The 18,590-nt window shown below is 42.7% G+C and overlaps 1 protein-coding gene across 2 annotated transcripts in view; it reads left to right on the forward strand.

Annotated features, from left to right (window-relative positions):
* The window catches only part of adamts17 (ADAM metallopeptidase with thrombospondin type 1 motif, 17), a 591,331-nt gene that overhangs the window by 204,179 nt on the left and 368,562 nt on the right, over nt 1–18,590 (forward strand). For both annotated transcript variants that reach the window (XM_041175111.1, XM_041175112.1), the window contains exon 8: nt 5,461–5,566. In XM_041175111.1, the coding sequence (XP_041031045.1) occupies nt 5,461–5,566 (106 nt within the window). The remainder of the gene's footprint in view (nt 1–5,460; nt 5,567–18,590) is intronic.

Here is an 18,590-nt window from a genome sequence, read left to right on the forward strand (position 1 = left end):
TAGGAAAAAGGGAATAAAAGGGGATGAGGGTGAGGATGAGATGAGAACAGTTTGTCACTATTTGCCCTGTCCATACCTTCAATATAGTCTGTCTCCTCATCCAAGTCATTAATATAGATTGTACGTAGTTCAGGCCCCAGCACTGATCCCTGTGGCACTCCACTGGTTACAGTTTGCCAACTTGAAAATGACCCATTTATTCCTACCCTGTTTCCTGATAGCCAATCCTCTATCCATGTTAGTGGATCACTCCCAACACCATGAGCTCAGATTTTGTGTGGCACCTTTGATGTGGCACCTTATCGAATACCTTTTGGAAATGCAAAAACGCTACATCCACTGGTTCCCCTTGTTATCCAACCCGCTTGTTACACCGTCAAAGAACTCCAATAAATTTGTCAAATATGATTTCCCTTACACAAAAATATGTTGACTCTGCTTGATTGTATTAAGACCATACGACGTTGGAGCAGAAGTAGGCCATTCAGCCCATCGAGTCTGCTCCGCTATTCAATGAGATCATGACTGATCTGATAACCCTTAATTCTACTTTCCTGCCTTTTCTCCATACCCCTTGATTCTCTTACTGATTAAAAATCTGTCTATCCCAGCCTTGAATATACTTAATGACCCAGCCTCTACAGTCCTCTGCGGTAAAGAATTCCACAGATTGACTACCCTTGAGAGAAAAAATTCCTCCTTGTCCCTCACTCCCCCTTACTCTGGGATTAGGCCTCTGGTCCTAGACCCTCCCACAAGAGAAAACGATCTCTCAGCATCTACCCCATTAAGCCCCTGAAGAATATTATATGTTTCAATAAGGTCACCTCCCATTCTTCTAAACTCTAATATATCCGGGATCAACCGAGTGAACCTTCTCTGGACTGCCTCCAATGTCAGTATCTTTCCTTAGATAAGGGGATGAAAATTGTATTCTAGGTTTGGTCTAACTAGCGCCTTGTATAGTTTTAGCAAAACTTCTGTATTTTTATATTCCATTCTCTTTGAAATAAAGGCTAACATTCTATTTGCCTTACCTGTTACCTGTTGAACCTGTTTGTTAGCTTTTTGGGATTCATGCACAAGGACTCTCAAATCCCTCTGTGCTGTAGCCTTCTGCAGTCTTTCTCCATTTAAATAATATTCAGCTCCTCTATTCTTCCTGCCAAAATGCATAACCTCACATTTTCCCACATTACATTCCAACTGCCAAGTTTTTGCCCATTCACTTAACCTGTCTATATCCCTCTGTAGACTCCTTGTGTCATCCTCACCACTTGCCTTCCCACCTGTTTTTGTGTCATCCGCAAACTTGGCAATAGTACATTCACTTCCCTCATCTAAGTCATTAATATATATTGTAAATAATTGAGGCCCCAGCACTGATCCCTGTGGCACTCCACTAATTACAGGTTGCCATCCTGCAAATGCCCCCCTTATCCCAACTCTCTGTCTTCTATTAGTTAGCCAATCCTCTATCCATGCTAATATATTACCCCAACACCATGGTTTCTTATCTTATTAAGTAGCATTATGTGTGCTACCTTATTGTACACTTTTTGGAAATCTAAATATATTACATCTACTGGTTCCCCTTTATCTATGCTGCTTGTTACCTCTTCAAAGAATTCTAATAAATTTGTCAGGCATGATTTCCCCTTCATGAAGCCGTGCTGACTCTGCTTGATTAGATCATGTATTTCTAAATGCTCTATCATTGTATCTTTTGTAATAGACTCCAGCATTTTCCAATGACAGATGTTAAGCTAACTGGCCTATAGTTACCTGTTTTGTGTCTCCCCCTCTTTTTGAGTAAGGGTGTTACATTGCAATTCTCCAATCCTCTGGGACTTTTCCAGAATCTAAGGATTCTTGGAAGATTGCTACCAGTGCATCCACTATCTCAGTAGCTACTTCCTTTATTATCCTAGGATGCAACCCATCAGGTCCAGGGGACTTATCGGCCTTTAACCCCATTAGTTTCCCTAGTACTTTTTCTCTAGTGATGGTCATTGTATTTATTTCCTCCCCTCTTTTTGCCCCTTGATTATTTAGTATTTTTGGAATGCGATTAGTGTCCTCTACCATGAAGACTGAAGCAATTATGATTTTCTAAATGTCCTGCTACTACCTCCTTAATAATGGATTTCAGCATTTTCCCAGTGACAGTTGTTAGGCTCATTGGCCTATAGTTTCCAGCTTTCTGTCTTCCTCATTTCGTGAATAGTGGTGTTACGTTTGCAGTTCTCCAATCCGCTGGGAACTTTCCAGAATCTAGGGAATTTTGGAAAATTCCATTCAGTGCATCCACTATCTCAGCAGCCACTTCTTTTAAACCCTAGGATGCAGGCCATTAATTCTAGGGGACTTGTCAGTCTTTCGTCCCATTAACTTTCCTACTATCTTTTCTCTATTGAGCGTGATTAACATCATTTCCACTCTCCCTTTTGCCCCCTGCTTTTATACTGTTCTTAGGGTGCGTTTGTGTCTCCTACTGTGAAGACAGATATAAAATACTTGTTCCAAATGTCCAGTATTTCGCCTTCTCCTCCTCAAACTTTCCATATGTTTTAGTTCCCCAGTCTCACTCAAAGGGACCAATGCCAAATTTTGCCATCTCTTCCTTTTTATATACTTCTGGAAGCCTTTACTTTCCGTTTTTACATTTCTTGCTAGCTTTTCCTCATTCTCTAATTTCTCCCTCTTTTTCTGGTTTCTAAAATTTTCCCAATCTTCTGGCTTACCAATAATCTTTTGTAACATTCTACATCTTTTCTTTCAATTTGATACCATACTTAACTTCCTTAATTAGCCACAGATGGCACATCCTTCCCATAGTGTCTTTCTTTCTCAATGGAATATTTCTTTGTTGAGAGTGTTGTGGAGATTCAATGGAATCAACACACGGAGTCAGTGTCTCACTTTCAGGATTCTTTAATGTGGCATATGCCTGGAGATCGAGTGTAAAACAAAGGTCAGCACCCCACTCTGTCAGGGCTTAGTCACACTACTAGTCAAACTACTGCCCCAATTCAGAGGGGGGGGGGGGAAATACTCGAAACGGACCATTTACCTACCTGCGCACCCAACTAATCCCACAAAGCTTCAGATCTCGGGCCTCTCTGTCTCCTGCTCCCTCTCTTGGACCACTCCTTTTTTGTAAAAGGCCAGAAAGTACCTCCTCCCACACTGCACCAAATTCCTTCACTTACCACAGTTCCAGATTTAAGCACTTGGTTTTGCTGCACTCAGTCTCCAGTTGCCACCTTTGTGCCAATTGCTTCCAGGACAATGACAGATAGTTTGTCTTTGTCACAGTCTCATAGTATGTTATTTCTGGCTTTGGTAAGAGCCATTTTGATACTATGGCAGTGGTAGAAACCTGGCTGGAAGGACTCAAGCAAGACGTTTTGAGAAAAATGGACACTGATTTGGGAAGTGATAATATATTTAAGGACTTTGTAGCATAAAGGGAGGATAGAGATAATGTGGTAGTGTGCAAGGACGTAAGATATTCTGAGGAGAGGGGTGACAATTTGAAGGGGTGAACAGATTTGAAGGAGAGGGAGGACAGGACTTGAGGAGAGAGAATTGTTAATAATGTCAGCCATCAAGGGGGCAAGAAAGGAAGTTGATTGGTCAGCAGTTCAAGGGGTATAGAGAGCAAGAGGTGGTCTCATATGCAAGATGAGCTCAGAGGGCATGTGGTGAGATAGAGAAGGGAGAGATAGAGCTAAATTCAGGGTTAGGGCCAGAGGAAGCTTTAGTGGAGGTTTAGCTGAGTGGGCCAAGGCAAGGGAGAACCACAGAGGTAGCTGAACGAATGGTCTCTATTTTTGAAACAAAAAGGTTCGCATCTGGAGGCGGTGATGAGTGCCTCGGTAGGACCTTCCGAGGATGCCAAGGGAGGCACAGAGGAAGGCTGTAGGATTATTTAAGTGAGGGTCATCCCTGGTACAGCAGCTTGGGAGCAGGAAGATAGTAAGCTCTGAAGAACTGGAGTTTGTGAGAGTGCAGATGAGGCTTGTGAAGTCCTGAGTAGTGGATCTTTCAATGTTTAACCTGCATACTACAGGCAGCCTGTCAACCCTAAAGCTCCCATAACAGCAGTTTGAACATCACGAGAGTTGTTGCTATTTCCATTGTGGGTAGAATGTTGTCACCCGTCGTACAGATGTAGATGCCCATCAAGTTGCTAGGTGTTTCATGCTGGTGATAGATGGTGAAGCATGATTACATAGATGCATAGATGGTGGCCTCCTTCAGAATCATCTTCCAGGGTGTCCTGCACCATATCAAATGAAGCAAGAAGATTGTTCTGTTGAAGAGTCATGGGGACTCGAAACGTCAACTGTGCTCTCTTCCGCCGATACTGCCTGACCTGCTGAGTTTTTCCAGGTATTTCTGTTTCTGTTTTTGTTTTGGATTTGCAGCATCCGCAGTTTTTTGCTTTTATAAGAAGATAGTATTGTTCAGATAGCAACCTTTGTTTCAATGCAGGATCCATGAGGTCTGAATCTCTGGATCCTGCAGCTGAGGACAGACACGAGGTGATTGGCTAGTTGACCCCTGTTCCTCCATGTTGTTTGTGCAGTGAGGTGCACTTCCTCACATTGTTGACCTAAACTCCCAATGATTGCTGGAGCTTGTAACACACAGAGGGAGCAAGGCACTGGCTGCTTCTGTTTCCATGCAAGTTGCAGCTGGTTATTTGTGTTACCTATAGAAACAGAAGAGGGACAAATATTTGTTTTTTTGAAGCGTACTTTCAAACATGGCATTTGAGCACACTGTCATGTTTAGCCTGTATGTCAGAGAATGAGTGGGTGAAGAGATTACAGGAGGAGGCTGCTGAATTCTAGGGTTAATAGACCAATATAAATCCCCATTTAATTACCCTCAGTCCTGTTCTTACCGGAGATGTTATTGAAGATTACACTGCTATTGATGTTAACATAAAACTAGACAAAATTCAGCCAAGCTGGATTTACATCAGGATAAACCATGTCATCCCTGAGCTCTGGTATCTTTGCGAGCCCTGGCTGATCACAACCAAGACGGACACCTCACCTCACTCCCACCCGCACCATGTCATTTGTCAAAACATCTGGGATGGCTCGTGTGTAAAATATTTTTTTTTTTTGCTTTTCTTAAAATGAAATTGCCGTTCCACCAGCTCATGTGGCAACAGAATGTGATAAGGTTTTATAATAAACCGCTGAATGAAAACTAAGCCAAAAAAACCCTTCACGTCGGAATTTAGGAGATGATGTAAGTATCAGACTGTGCAGAACTCAGGAGAGTGCAGCTGGCACTGAACTCGATATGTTACATATTTTGTGTGGAACCTGGCTGCTGTCCCTCACTCTTTCTGAGCAGGAAGTACAAAAGCAGCTTTATTTTAAATTGATTTTTGCCTCCATTTATTTAATCACTCTCCATTTTTGGATTCTCCCACAGGAATCGCATATCTTGGAGGAGCCTGCAGTGCAAAGCGCAAGTGTGTGCTTGCTGAAGATAATGGTCTCAATCTAGCCTTTACCATTGCCCATGAGCTGGGCCACAAGTATGTTAACACCGATAAAAGGGCTCGATAAAACATTAATAATTTGCCTGGAAGTTTGGAACCAGTCATATATTAAAAATGCCATATTTGTTAAAATGTAAAGATCGTTAATCTGAATACATTTGAATTCCCAGATACGTGTTACACGTTTTGCAGGATGAAGATTGAATTTCTACTCTAGTGTCTGATTCTGTCTGACAATAAGCAGCCTAGATATGTCTGGCACTGTGTTACACAGCCCATGATGAGTGACAGGCGCGGTGTTGTACAGTCTATGGTGTGAGACAGGGACAGTGTTATGAATGATGTGCCTAGGGCCGTGACAAGACTGAATTTAAAACAATACAGAAAAAAACTTACATTTATGATGCATCTTTCACACCCTTAGGACATCTCAAAGCACGTCCTAGCCCGAAATGACGTGAGTTTTGAAAGTTGTTTCATGTTGTAATGTAGGAAACAAGACAACAATTTTGAGCACAGCAAGGCCCCACAAACAATAACGAGATAAATGACAAGTTAAACTGTTTTTGTGGTATCGGTTGAATGTTAAATGTTCGCCAGGATGTGGACAGTATTCTCCTGCTGTGGGATCTTAAATCTCAGCAAGCAGATGGGGCCTTAGTTTAACATTTCACCTGAAATAAAGCAGAATTAATTTTTACCCTACCTGTGAGGTGGAATATGAGGGATGGCTGTTAAGAATGAGCAAGTTACTTTTCTGCTCAGAGCCTGAGTGTATACAATGTGATCCTGTTGGCATTCCTGTCTTTGAGTTTGAAAGTTGTAGGTTTGAGCCCCACTCAAGGCAGGCCTTGCTAGAGGACCCTGGCTTCTCTTGGTACCAGGTTGGCACTCAGTGGAGCAGCTGCATTTACTGAGAGTGGAGCTTTTGATCTCCAACCCTCCACCACTAGCCATAGGAGCATGGGTCTAATGCTCTAGCCTTTGGATGCTGGGTGAGCGATGACACATGGGAGCATCGCCACTTCTCAGTTCCCCTCCCAGTCACACAGCATCCTGACATGGACGCACCAGCTCCTTCCTTCATTGTTGTTGGATCGAAATCCTGGGATGTACTCCCTAACAGCACTGTGGACTGCAGTGGTCCAGAAAGAAGGTGGCTCATCATCACCTTTACCAGGGCAACTAGAGGTGGGCAATAGATGCTGGCTTTGCTCACATCCCGAGAATGAACTTAAAAAATAACATCGAGCAAGACACTCATGTCTGATTGGAGAGTAGTGGTCACCCCATTGCATCGAGCCAGTTCTCCTCGCAGGAGATTAGAATGAATGACAGATCCATGTGAAAAGGGACTTTGTTGTGGAAACAACTTGAAACACCATCTGTTCGATGTAAAGCAGTGGAAGAAGTGGTTGTCTCATGTGCCTCTAGGCATGGAAGAGAATAATTTGCATAGTAAATGAATTTATCATCCTAATATGCTTGTCTTGTTTCCCCAAGTGATTTCAGTGCAAATACTGAGTTCAAGGGCAAAGTGCCACAAACAAGTGGGAAATATTTTCTTTGTAGTTTACGTGTTTCAGGGGCTATAATAGATTTTCCTGCGTATGTGTGTATGTTTGCGTAAATATGCCAGGAAGTCTATGTAAATGTGTGTGCAACTCTTTGCATGTGAGAATGTGCATGTGTGCAAGTGAATATGCATGTATGCATACATGTGTGAATGTGAGTACAAGTGAGTGCATGTATTTATGAGTGTGTGTCTGTCGACATTTATATTTGTGTGTATCAGCAAAGGTTTCATTTCAAATGCAGGTACACAGACCCTGCTTCTTAGGGGAAAGTATAGAATTGGTGAAGTGATCTTTCACTTTAGCAGAGGGAAGTGGGGAAAATTCTGAATTAGATGCACTTCAAATTGGCTGCTCGGTGACATATTCAGTGAAAGTAGACGGCAAGAGAGCGAGGTATTAGAAAGGAGCAAACCTCAGTGTAAATGCTGCTGTCACTTGGCTACCTACAATGAGTATGTGTGCTTTGTGTTCCAAAGATCACATCCTGGTGTACGGTGCCTGGGGATTTTCCACAGACTTATTGCAACAAAATTACTTTTTATAAATGCAAGTGAATAAATAGAAAATAATAAGTGTGGGCGTTGAATGGTGTCCCTACAAGATCTCACATGCACGATATGAATGTGCTATGAGTCTGATAGTGATCATTGATGATGGAATAAAAGGGGCATGAAGTGTCTCATATTTATGATAATCCGCTCCCAGCTGGAAGGGCGTTTATGTTCTATTTGGTGAATGGACTCCCTACTATTGCTAATTATGTTAAATCTGCATTGTTTTGCATTTCAAAATCTAATTGTTTTAATATTTTAGAGTAATTTTCAAAGTCAAATGATGAAATCCTGGGATTCTTTTGAATTTCTGTTTAAATCCATATGGTACCAGTGTTAGGACCAGTTTTCATATCCTGTGCACCACAGGCTTGTATGAGAGCTTGCTGTTTTAAAATTATTTTTCTATTTATGTTTAACATGGAGAACTGTAATTGCCTCTCCAATTGTTAAAATAATGAGTTTATAACAGAAGAAACAGCCAGCTAACACTCACTGCTTTTATCAGTAATTTGAATTTGTTTCAGCACGTTGTTAATAACTAACCCAGCAAGTGAGGGCAGCTGCAGAGCTGGCATGTTCTGATGTGGAATGGTGATGAGCTGGCTACTTAAAGTCTCAGAACTGATTTTTGCAGTTCCCTCCTTTCCATGTTGGGTGAACAGCTTGGATGCACTTTCTCTGCCCAGCGGGTAAAGGATATGCCGGTCAGCTACTTGGCGCTACATGTAAATGGCCAACCTTGTCCTTGCCTCACCTGATGTGGGCATAAACACTCCCTTCATGGCAGCAGTTATCAGCTGGAAATTCAGAGCAGGAGCTAGCCCAGGGCTACTGTTACCATGTCTGAGGTGAGCTGACTCATTTCAGGCAGAGTGAATATTGGATCTTCCTGGTCTTCAGGGCCTGATGCTACTGAATATGAACCATTGAAATACCTATCTAGCTATCTAAAAGTGTGTCTGGTATATGGCTGTTCAAGCCTTCTTGATAGTCATCACCTCTCAGCTCTGGTATCATCCTTGTAAACATATTTTTCTCTTTTCAATTGCCCATATATCATATTTATAACATGGAGACCAGAACAATGCATGGTAGTCCACATGTGACCTAACCAAGGTTCTATGGAAGTTTAACATAACTTACGAACATACGAGTTAGGAGCAGGAGTAGGCCACTTGGCCCCTTGAGTCAGCTCTGCCATTCAATAAGATCATGGCTGAACTGAATGTAACCTCAACCCCACATTCCTGCCGAATCTTGATAACTTTTCACCCCTTGTTAATGAAGAATCTATCTAGCACTGCCTTAAAAGTTTCCATCACTTTTTGAGGAAGAGAGCTCCAAAGACTCTCAACCCTCAGAGAAAAAAATTCCCCTCACCTTTGTCTTAAATGAGCAACCCTTTATTTTTAAGCAATGACCCTTAGTTCTAGATTTTCCCACAAGAGGACTATCATCTCCACATCCATCCTGTCAAGACCCCTTAGGATCTTAATAATTTTAATTAAGCCTCCTCTGACTCTTCTCAATTCCAGTGGACACAAGCTGAACCTGTCCAGCTTTTCCTAATAAGACAACCTGCCCATTCCTGGTATTAGTCCAGTAAACCTTCTCTGAACTGCTTCTAATGCAGTTACATCTTTCCTTAATTAAGGAGACCAGTATTGTACACAATACTTCAGATGTGGTCTCAGTAATGCCCTGTACAACTGAAGCATAACCTCCCTATTTTTGTAAGCAATTCCCCTCACAATAAATGATAACATTCTATTAGCTTTCCTAATTACCTGCTGTACCTCCCCACAAACCTCTCTATTTATCAATCCTGTTTCTCTGGAAATAAGCCCTAATGCTTTGTTTGCTTTTTCAAACCATGAGAGGTATTCAAGGAGGAGATAGAGTGGGTTTGAAACAAATATGCCCCCAAAAATAAAAGGAAGAGGTGCCCAAATCTGGACCCCCTTTGGATGTCAAAGAGCATACAGAGTAGGATGAGATGAAAAAGGCAAACATGTCAGATATGAGAGCTCAATACTGCAGGAAACCTTGGAGTATGGAACATGCAAATATGACGTTAAAAGGGAAATTAGGAAAGCAAAGAGTGGGCAGGAAAATGTATTGGTAGCTATAATCAAGGAGCACCCAAAGATATTTTATAAATACATTTAAGAGCAAGGACATTAGTGAACCAGATGGAGGAGCCCAGCACATCGGTGTAAAAGATAAGGCTGAAGCATTTGCTACAATCTTCAGCCAGAAGTGCCGAGTGGATGATCCAACTCGGCCTCCTCCGGAGGTCCCCAGCATCACAGATGCCAGTCTTCAGCAAATTCGATTCACTCCACGTGATATCAAGAAATGGCTGAAGGCACTGGATACTCCAAAGTCTTTGGGCTCTGACAACATTCCAGCAACAGTGCTCCAGAACATGCCGCACCCCTAGCCAAGCTGTTCCAGTAAAGCTGCAACACTGGCATCTAACTGGCTAAGTGGAAAATTGGCAAGGTATGTCCTGTACACAAAAAGCAGGAAAAATCCAACCCGGCCAGTTACCGCTCCATTAGTCTACTCTTGGTTATCAGTAAAGTGATGGAAGGGGTCAGCACCAGTGCTATCAAGCAGCACTTGCTTAGCAATCACCTGCTCACTGACACCTAGTTTGTGTTCCACCAGGGGCACAGCTCCTGGCCTCATTACAGCCTTGGTTCAAATATGGACAAAAGAGCTGAACTCCTGAAGTGAGGCGAGATCGACTGCCCTTGACATCAAGGCTGCGTTTGACCGAGTGTAGCATCATGGAGCTCAAGCAAAAGTGGAGTCAATGGGAATCAGGGGAAAATGCTTCTCTGGTTGGAGTCACACCTAGCACAAAGGTTGTTGTTGTTGGAGGTCAGTCATTTCAGCTCCAGGACATCACTGCAGGAGTTCCTCAAGGTAGTGTCCTAGGCCCAAACATCTTTAGCTGCTTCATCAATGACCTTCTTTCCATCATAAGGTCAGAAGTGGGGATGTTCGCTGATGATTGCACAATGTTCAGCACCATTTGTGACTCCTCAGATACTGAAGCAGTTCATGTCCAAATGCAGCAAGACCTGGACAATATCCAGGCTTGGGCTGACAAGTGGCAAGTAACATTTGCACCACACAAGTGCCAGGCAATGACCATCTCCAACAACAGAGAATCCAACCATCACCCCTTGATATTCAATGGCATTACCATCACTGAATCCCCCCCTATCAACAACCTGGGGGTTACCCTTGACCAGAAACTGAACTAGACTAGCCAGTCTAGCTAAACTGGCCACAAGAGCAGGTCAGCCAGCGAAGCCCACACGTAAATGAATTAAAAAAAAGAATAATTAAGGAAAGTGGAGGGCTGATTAGAGACCAAAAAGATAACTTGAGTATGGAGGTGGAAGACCTAGACATGGTTCTTATTGAGTGCCGTTTCAAAAAAAGAGAGGGGTGATGCAGACATTGTAGTTAAAGAAGAGGAATGTGAAATAATGGAAGGGCTAAACATAGTGAAAGAGGAAATGTTAAGGAGGTTCACATCTTTGAAATTGTATAAACAGCCAGGCCTGGAGGAAATGTACCCCAGGCTACTAGGGAAGAAATATTGGAGGCTCTGACCATCATTTTCCAACCCCCTCTGCCTACAGGCCTGTTGCTGGATGACTGCTAAGATTGCACAGTTGTTTAAAAAGGGAGGAAAAGATAGACTGAGTAATTATAGGTCTGTCAGCCTAACCTCAGTGGTAGACAAAGTATTTGAAAAATTTCTAAGGACGTTTTAAAATGTCATTTACAAAGGCAGCGATTAATCAAGCATAGGCAGCCAGAGTTTGTAACGGAAAGGTCGTGTCTGACTAACTTGATTGGTATTGGAGGTAGTAACAATGAGGGTTGATGTGGGTAGCTTATTTGATGTGGTCTACATGTATTTTAGGAAGGCTTTTGACAAGGCCGCTTGTGGCAGACTGGTCAGAAAATTAAAATGCATCAGATCCAAGGGCAAGTGGCAAGTTGGATCCAAAATTGGCTCAGTGGCAGAAGCAAAGGATAATGATTGATGGGTATTTTTGCGATTGGAAGACTGCTTCCTGTAGGTTCTGCAAGGCCTTTTGTGATATATGTCAGTGATTTGGACTTAATGTAGGATTAGGAAGTTTGGAGATGATATAAAATTTAGCCATGTGGCTGATAGAGGAAAGCTGTAGACTGCAGAAAGATATCAATGTTTTAAAATTTATTCTTTCATGTGATGTGGGCATTGCTGGCTAAGCCAGCATTTATTGCCCATCTCTAACTGCCCTTGAGAAAGATGGTGGTTTACAGTGGCTGGGGGTTCATAAAAACTAATTTTGTTGAAATAAATTTGTGGAAAATCCCCAGTCACTGTAAACTCCCATCTTCTCGAGGGCAGTCAGGGACACCATAGAACCATAGAAAAGTTATGCTACAGAAAGAGGCCATTCAGCCCAACGTGTCTACACTGAAAAGAAGAGAGAAAAGAAACTAGCTGCTCATTTTAATCCCACTCTCCAGCACCTGGTCCGTAGCCTTGCAGGTTACAGCACTTCAGATGCAGATCCAGGTACCTTTTAAATGAGTTGAGCGTTTCAGCCTCAACCACCAACTTAGACAGTGAATTCCAGACACCGACCACCCTCTGGGTAAAAAGGTTTCTCCTCATGTCCCCTCCAATCACCTTAAATCTATGCCCCCTGATAATTGACCCTTCAGCTAGGGGAAACTAGTCTTTCCTGCCTATCCTATCTAGGCCTCTCATAATCTTGTACACCTCAATTAGGTCACCCCTTAGCCTCCTCTGTTGTATGGAAAACAACCCCAGCCTATCCAATCTCTCCTCACAGCTGCAATTTTCAAGGCCTAGCACCATTCTTGTAAATCTCCTTTGCACTCTCTCCAGAGCAATCATGTCCTTCCTGTAATGTGACTAGAACTGTACACAAAATTCCAGCTGTGGCCTAACCAGCGTTTTGCACAGTTCCGTCATTACATCCCTGCTTTTGTATTCAATACCTCATCCAATAAAGGAAAGCATTCCATATGCTTTCTTGACCACCTTGTCCACTTGACCTGTTACCTTGAAGGACCTGTTGTCATGCACTCCAAGGTCTCTCACTTCCTCAATGCCTCTCAATAATTCCCGTTTATTGCGTATTCCCTTGCTTTGTTTGCCCTCCCCAAATTGTCGCTTGCCTTGCACTTTTCTGGATTGAATTCCATTTCCCACCTCTCCGCCCACTCAACCAAACCATTGATAGCATTCTGGAATCGACAGCTATCCTCTTCACTGTCAACCACACAGCCAATTTTTGCGTTATCTGCAAATTTCCCAATCATGCCTCCCACATTTAAGTCTAAATTGTTAATATATACAACAAACAACAAGGGCCCCAACACTGAGCCCTGTGAACATTTTCCGTTCGCAAAAACATCCATTGACCTTTGTTTCCTGTCACCTTCCCCTGTATCCCATGAGATATCACTTTCCTGACCAGACTGCCATGAGGGACGTTGTCAAATGCCTTACTGAAATCCATGTGGACAATATCCCCTTCACTACCCTCATCAATCCTCCTTGTTACTTCCTCAAAAAATTCTATTAAGTTAATAAGACATGATCTACTCCTAACAAAACCATGCTGACTATCCCTGATCAATCCGAGCCTTTCTAAGTGACAGTTTATCCTGTTTCTCAGAATTGATTCCAATAATTTGCCCCCCACCGAAGTCAGACTAATTTTCTGGCCTATCCCTCACACCCTTTTTAAATAATGAACATCATTCGCCGACCTCCAATCCTCTGGGACCTCGGCTGTATCTAGTGAGGATTGGAAAGTGAGCCTCAGAGCATCCACTATTTCATCCCTGAATTCCTTCAATGGCCTGGCATACAATCCATCTGGCCTTGGTGATTTATCCACCTTCAAGGATGCCAGTCCCTCCAGTACATCCTCGCTCACTATGCTTATTGTACCTAATATTTCATATTCCTCCTCTTTAACGAGAATGTGTGCATTGTCCCTCTCCTCAATTAAGTCAGAGACAAAGTACTCATTGAGAACCCTGCCTACATCTTCTTCATCAACCCTCAAGTTACCATGTACATCTCTGATAGGCCTTACTTTTTCCTTAGTTATTCTCTTGTTCTTAATGTACAGGTACAACATCTGAGGATTTTCTTTGATTTTACCTACCAATATTTTCCATTTTCTAATTTCCATTTTTACTTCACCCCTGTACTTTCTATATTCCTGCAGGCTTTCAAAGTATTAAGTCTTTTTTGACTGTCGTAAGCTTTCTTTTTCTGCTTTATCTTGGGCTGTATGTTTCTGGATAACCGGGGGCTCGAGACTTCATAGTACCACCCTTTTTCTTTGAATAGTGGTAAGGTGAGGGTAAGAGGGGATATGAATCCTTTGAGACAGTGGCTACTGCTTGAAGTGGCACTTCACAGAATCACAGGATTGTTATGGTGTAGAAGGAGGCCATTTGGCCCCTCCTGTCTACATTGGAGCTCACTGAGCATTTTAACAGTGCCAATCTCCTGCCTTTTCCCCATTACCTTGCACATTGTTTCTATTTAAATAATCATCTAATGCCCCCTTGAATGTCTCTTGGTCTGACATGCATTCAGTCAAGGATTTTCTTTCCCTTGAAGCTTGCACAGGGTAGTTGCTCCAACCAGAAAGACCGAAATTAGAACAGCAATGAGATGTTTTACAGTATAGTTCTCGATATCTGTATTAAATCTGTTAATTGAGACAGTATGAGCTGCCACCAGGTGGTGCTAAAGCAAAACGGATCCATTGGCGAGATTTTAACTCGATCAAAACCATTCATGTGCAGAGTTAAGATCGAGCCCTGTTTGTTCACCAGTTGCTGTTCAAATGCAGCTTTAACTTTAGTTGTACAATTAAAGGAGAAAACTGCAAACATTTAGTCAGCAGTTGTAATTATGATGTTGTCATAATGACAGCTTCTATTGAGCTAATGGTTGTAAAATCTATGAGCAGATGTCGGACCAAAAGCTTTACCCTTCATGTAAATTCTTGCAGCTCTTCAAAAGCTTGAGGTTAAGGACCATGTTGGAATTTAGCTATGCCGTGTTATCCTGTAGCTGGTAATTATAGTTGGGAGATTAAAATTTAATTGTAAAAATCATCTGGCAAGCGAGTCAGCCTCCCAGTCCCTGCCGGTGATGAGAACAACAGCTGATCATTGTAAATTTAAGGGTTACTTAATATAAAATCAGAAATGTTCACATCATGGAAGGAGACCATTGTGTCCTTGTGTCTGTGCTGGACCCTTCATGATCATTTCATGTATGGCTTACAAATGAAAGGATTTTGCATCAACTATTAGTTAAGCAGGATTCTACACCATAAAAAGTATTCGTCACAGCTTAAATGACTGAATTAGTCTGGGAAACAAGCAGAAGACGTGAACATTTTAGGCAATATAAAGAAAGAAAGAAGGGCTTGGAATTTCTAATGTCAGCCTTGTTGCAACAAGGTGGGAGCTAGCTCAGACAAATACTGCTGAAGAAACTGTTGCTTATTTATGATGTTGGAGGAAGGAATTGCTGCATCTCTATAGACTTGGCTGCAAACCAAGCAAGAGTATCTCAGCAAAACATGATTTAGAAGCAAATGTGAGCCCAGAGCAATCACAGAGTGAAACAGCAGCATGCTGAAGTGCAACTTGAATTTCATTAAGGTCTGGTCTGAATTCAGCTGAAGTAATTAAGTGTAGATGCACTTCAAAGTGAAACTCATAGAAGTGCAAGTCATGTTACTAACTTTCGTTTTAGTTTTGGGAGGCATGGGGCAGACAGTTTTGAAGAAGATTCTGTTGTAACACAGTTGAGGACATTAGTTCTCAGTTTTTAAGTTGAGATTCCTGTCAGCAAAATCAATGGAAACTCCTCCACCCTCCTCATTTCCCAACACCACCATGCTCTTGTGATTCCATAATGCTTTCCTGCACTCGGGCAGTTTATCTTTCATTCCATTGAGACATGAGCTGTGTCTCAATGGTATACACCTCACTGCAGACCCCACCTAAAGCCATTGAATTCCTTAAGGATTGTCTTAGGATCTCCCCTGATACATTTGTGAAATGAATTGGGCCAGATGTCAGAACATAGTTTACTCTAGGAATCTGGGTGCACAGTTACTCCCAATCACTGTTAAAGGAAACGCCCCTTTCTACAGGGGCAAAAAAACAGTGATAAGACTGGTAAAATTGAATTTATAGGATCTCAGTCTGCAGTTCCTGTCGAAAGATGTGCTGAAGATGTTTTTGGACGCGGTTAATGCAGTTGAAGTAAAGGCGGAGTTGGCTGCTGAAGGGGTGTGTAAACAAGAGGGGGGACAAAAAAACTCAGCAAAAATCCCTTATCACCACAACTTCCAATACTGAGAGGACATGCAAGTTCAGTGCTGTCCACAAATACTTAATTCAGCTTATTTACTTGATAAGTACATCTGTAATTCTGCCCTTTCATTTATAGACCACCACTTATCCTGGTTCCAATTTTTCAGCTTTTCCTTTTAATCCAGTAATGTTTGATCTTCCTTATTCAGTCTCCTACCCTCATCCGCTGTGAGACAACATTCCTCTGACTCTCTGTCTGGTTGGGTTGTTCCTCCTCTATTTCAGAGTAAGCCTCATTCTGGATTTGCTCTGAATTCTCTACATTCATTTCGATCATTCCATTGGAAGTTCTGCCAGTCTCCAGCTGGATTCCTGGTAAGAAGCTAGTACAATCCCATGGAATTCCGGAGTTCAGTCCACTCACATTTACTTCCCTGACAGTAACCCGGGTGGATTTTTTCTACCACACTAACTAGCCTCCAATAACTCGGTGCAAAGGGCTCAACATGGTGATTCTAGGTTTAGATGTCACACCAAATGGTGCATTTAACCCATTGAGAAATTGAAGCTTGGGCTGTGGGTTAGAAGTGTATGGCCAGAGGAATCAACATTGCTGCTGATGAGCCACCCCTGTAATGATCATCTGCTAGGCTGGTTCCGTGTAGTTGGGTTCGTGAAGCTGATTTCTTGCTGTAGATTTACCCTGGCACTGTGGGAGACCTGGTATCTTTATTCCGTAACAATTTAATGGTGTAGTGTGTGTTCATTGTTGACTGGTGATTGGCCCTTCAGTGCGTGGATAAGTTTGTCTCCCATCACAGGGCAAAGGGACCAGTCTCTGATGTCCTTAAACAATGACAACCTTGTACCTTGAACAAAGGGATGTGCCTCACAGGGGAACACATTTGCTCAGCAGTAATAGAACGGTTAGCAGAGATGGTCAGAAGTATGACTGGAAAAGTTATGAGCAGGCTTTTAAAGTCAAGAATATGAAAGAGAAGTTTGTGAATTGGCAGTGCATTTTACATGATTGAATGGAAGTAAATGGAGAGAAAAATTTACGTTACACTCAAAGTCAAAATTACTCCCACAGAGAGAAGTGGAGGAACAAAGGGATGGACGGAGATGGATGAATGGAGATCAACTATAATTAGACGAAGTGATTTGATATGGTTCTAATTAGTTGGCAGATACAGCAAATCCCGTTCAGTTTTGCCCCCTCACCAGAACTTTAATCTTAATCAGCAGCAGGTCCTGCCTCACTCAGTGTGACCAACGCTGAAGGAAGCTTCCTGCAGGCCTTACTGTCAGAAAATGTTCAGCTCAACTGCACCGCTTAAAATGTGAGTTTTGATTAGATTGCCGGTCAGGGGAGCATGTGTCACAGCAGAAGCATTTGGAATAACCAGCCGGGCATCCCTGAGCAGTCTGAAAGCAGCTTAATATTAACACTTACGTAATATAAAACATGCCACTCATTACCATTACTTCGCTACTGAGGAGAGGTACTGACTGACGATAGATGATCATAGAACGGGTCACATGACCTTGCCTGGCTGACAGTATTCTGCATGTCTTGGTATAATACTCCTGTTATTCCCAATAGCTTATCTTGTTATTTATTCTGAGAAATATCCTGGGATGACTTTTTTTATTCACTCATGGGATGTGGGCTTTGCTGGCTAGACCAGCATTTATTGCCCATTCCTAATTGCCATTGAGAAGGTGGTGGTGAGCTGCCCTCTTGAACCGCTGCAGTCCATGTGGTGGAGGTACACCCACAGTGCTGTTAGGGAGGGAGTTCCAGGATTTTGACTCAGCGACAGTGAAGGAACGGCCGATATATTTCTCAGAGAGGATAATGAGTGACTTGGAGTGGAACTTCCAGGTGGTGGTGTTCCCATGTGTCTGCTGCCCTTGTCCTTCTGGGTGGTAGCGGTCACAGGTTTGGAAGGTGCTGTCTGAGGAGCCTCGGTGATTTGCTGCAGTGCATCTTGTAGATGGTACACACTGCTGTTACTGTGCGTCAGTGGTGGAGGGAGTGAATGTTTGTGGATGTGGTGCCAATCAAGTGAGCTGCTTTGTCCTGGATGGTGTCAAGCTTCTTGAGTGTTGTGGGAGCTGCACTCATCCGGGCAAGTGGAGAGTATTCCATCACACTCCTGATCTGTGCCTTGTAGGTCGTGGAGTCAGGAGGTGAGTTACTTGTTACAGGAATTCTAGCCTCTGACCTGCTCTTGTAGCCACAGTATTTATATGGCTAGTTCAGTTCAGTTTCTGGTCAATGGTAACCCCCAGGATGTTGATAATCGGGGAATCAGTGACGGTAATGCCATTGAACGTCAAGGGGCGATGGTTGGATTCTCTCTTGTTAGAGATGGTCATTGCCTGGCACTTGTGTACTGTGAATGTTACTTGCCACTTGTCAGCCCAAGCTGTCATATTTTCCAGGACTTGTTGCATTTGGAGCTGGTTTATCTGAGGAGTCGTAAATGCTGCTGAACTTGTGCAATTATCAGC

Source organism: Carcharodon carcharias, chromosome 26 (genome assembly GCF_017639515.1).
Source record: "Carcharodon carcharias isolate sCarCar2 chromosome 26, sCarCar2.pri, whole genome shotgun sequence".
Taxonomy (NCBI): domain Eukaryota; kingdom Metazoa; phylum Chordata; class Chondrichthyes; order Lamniformes; family Lamnidae; genus Carcharodon; species Carcharodon carcharias.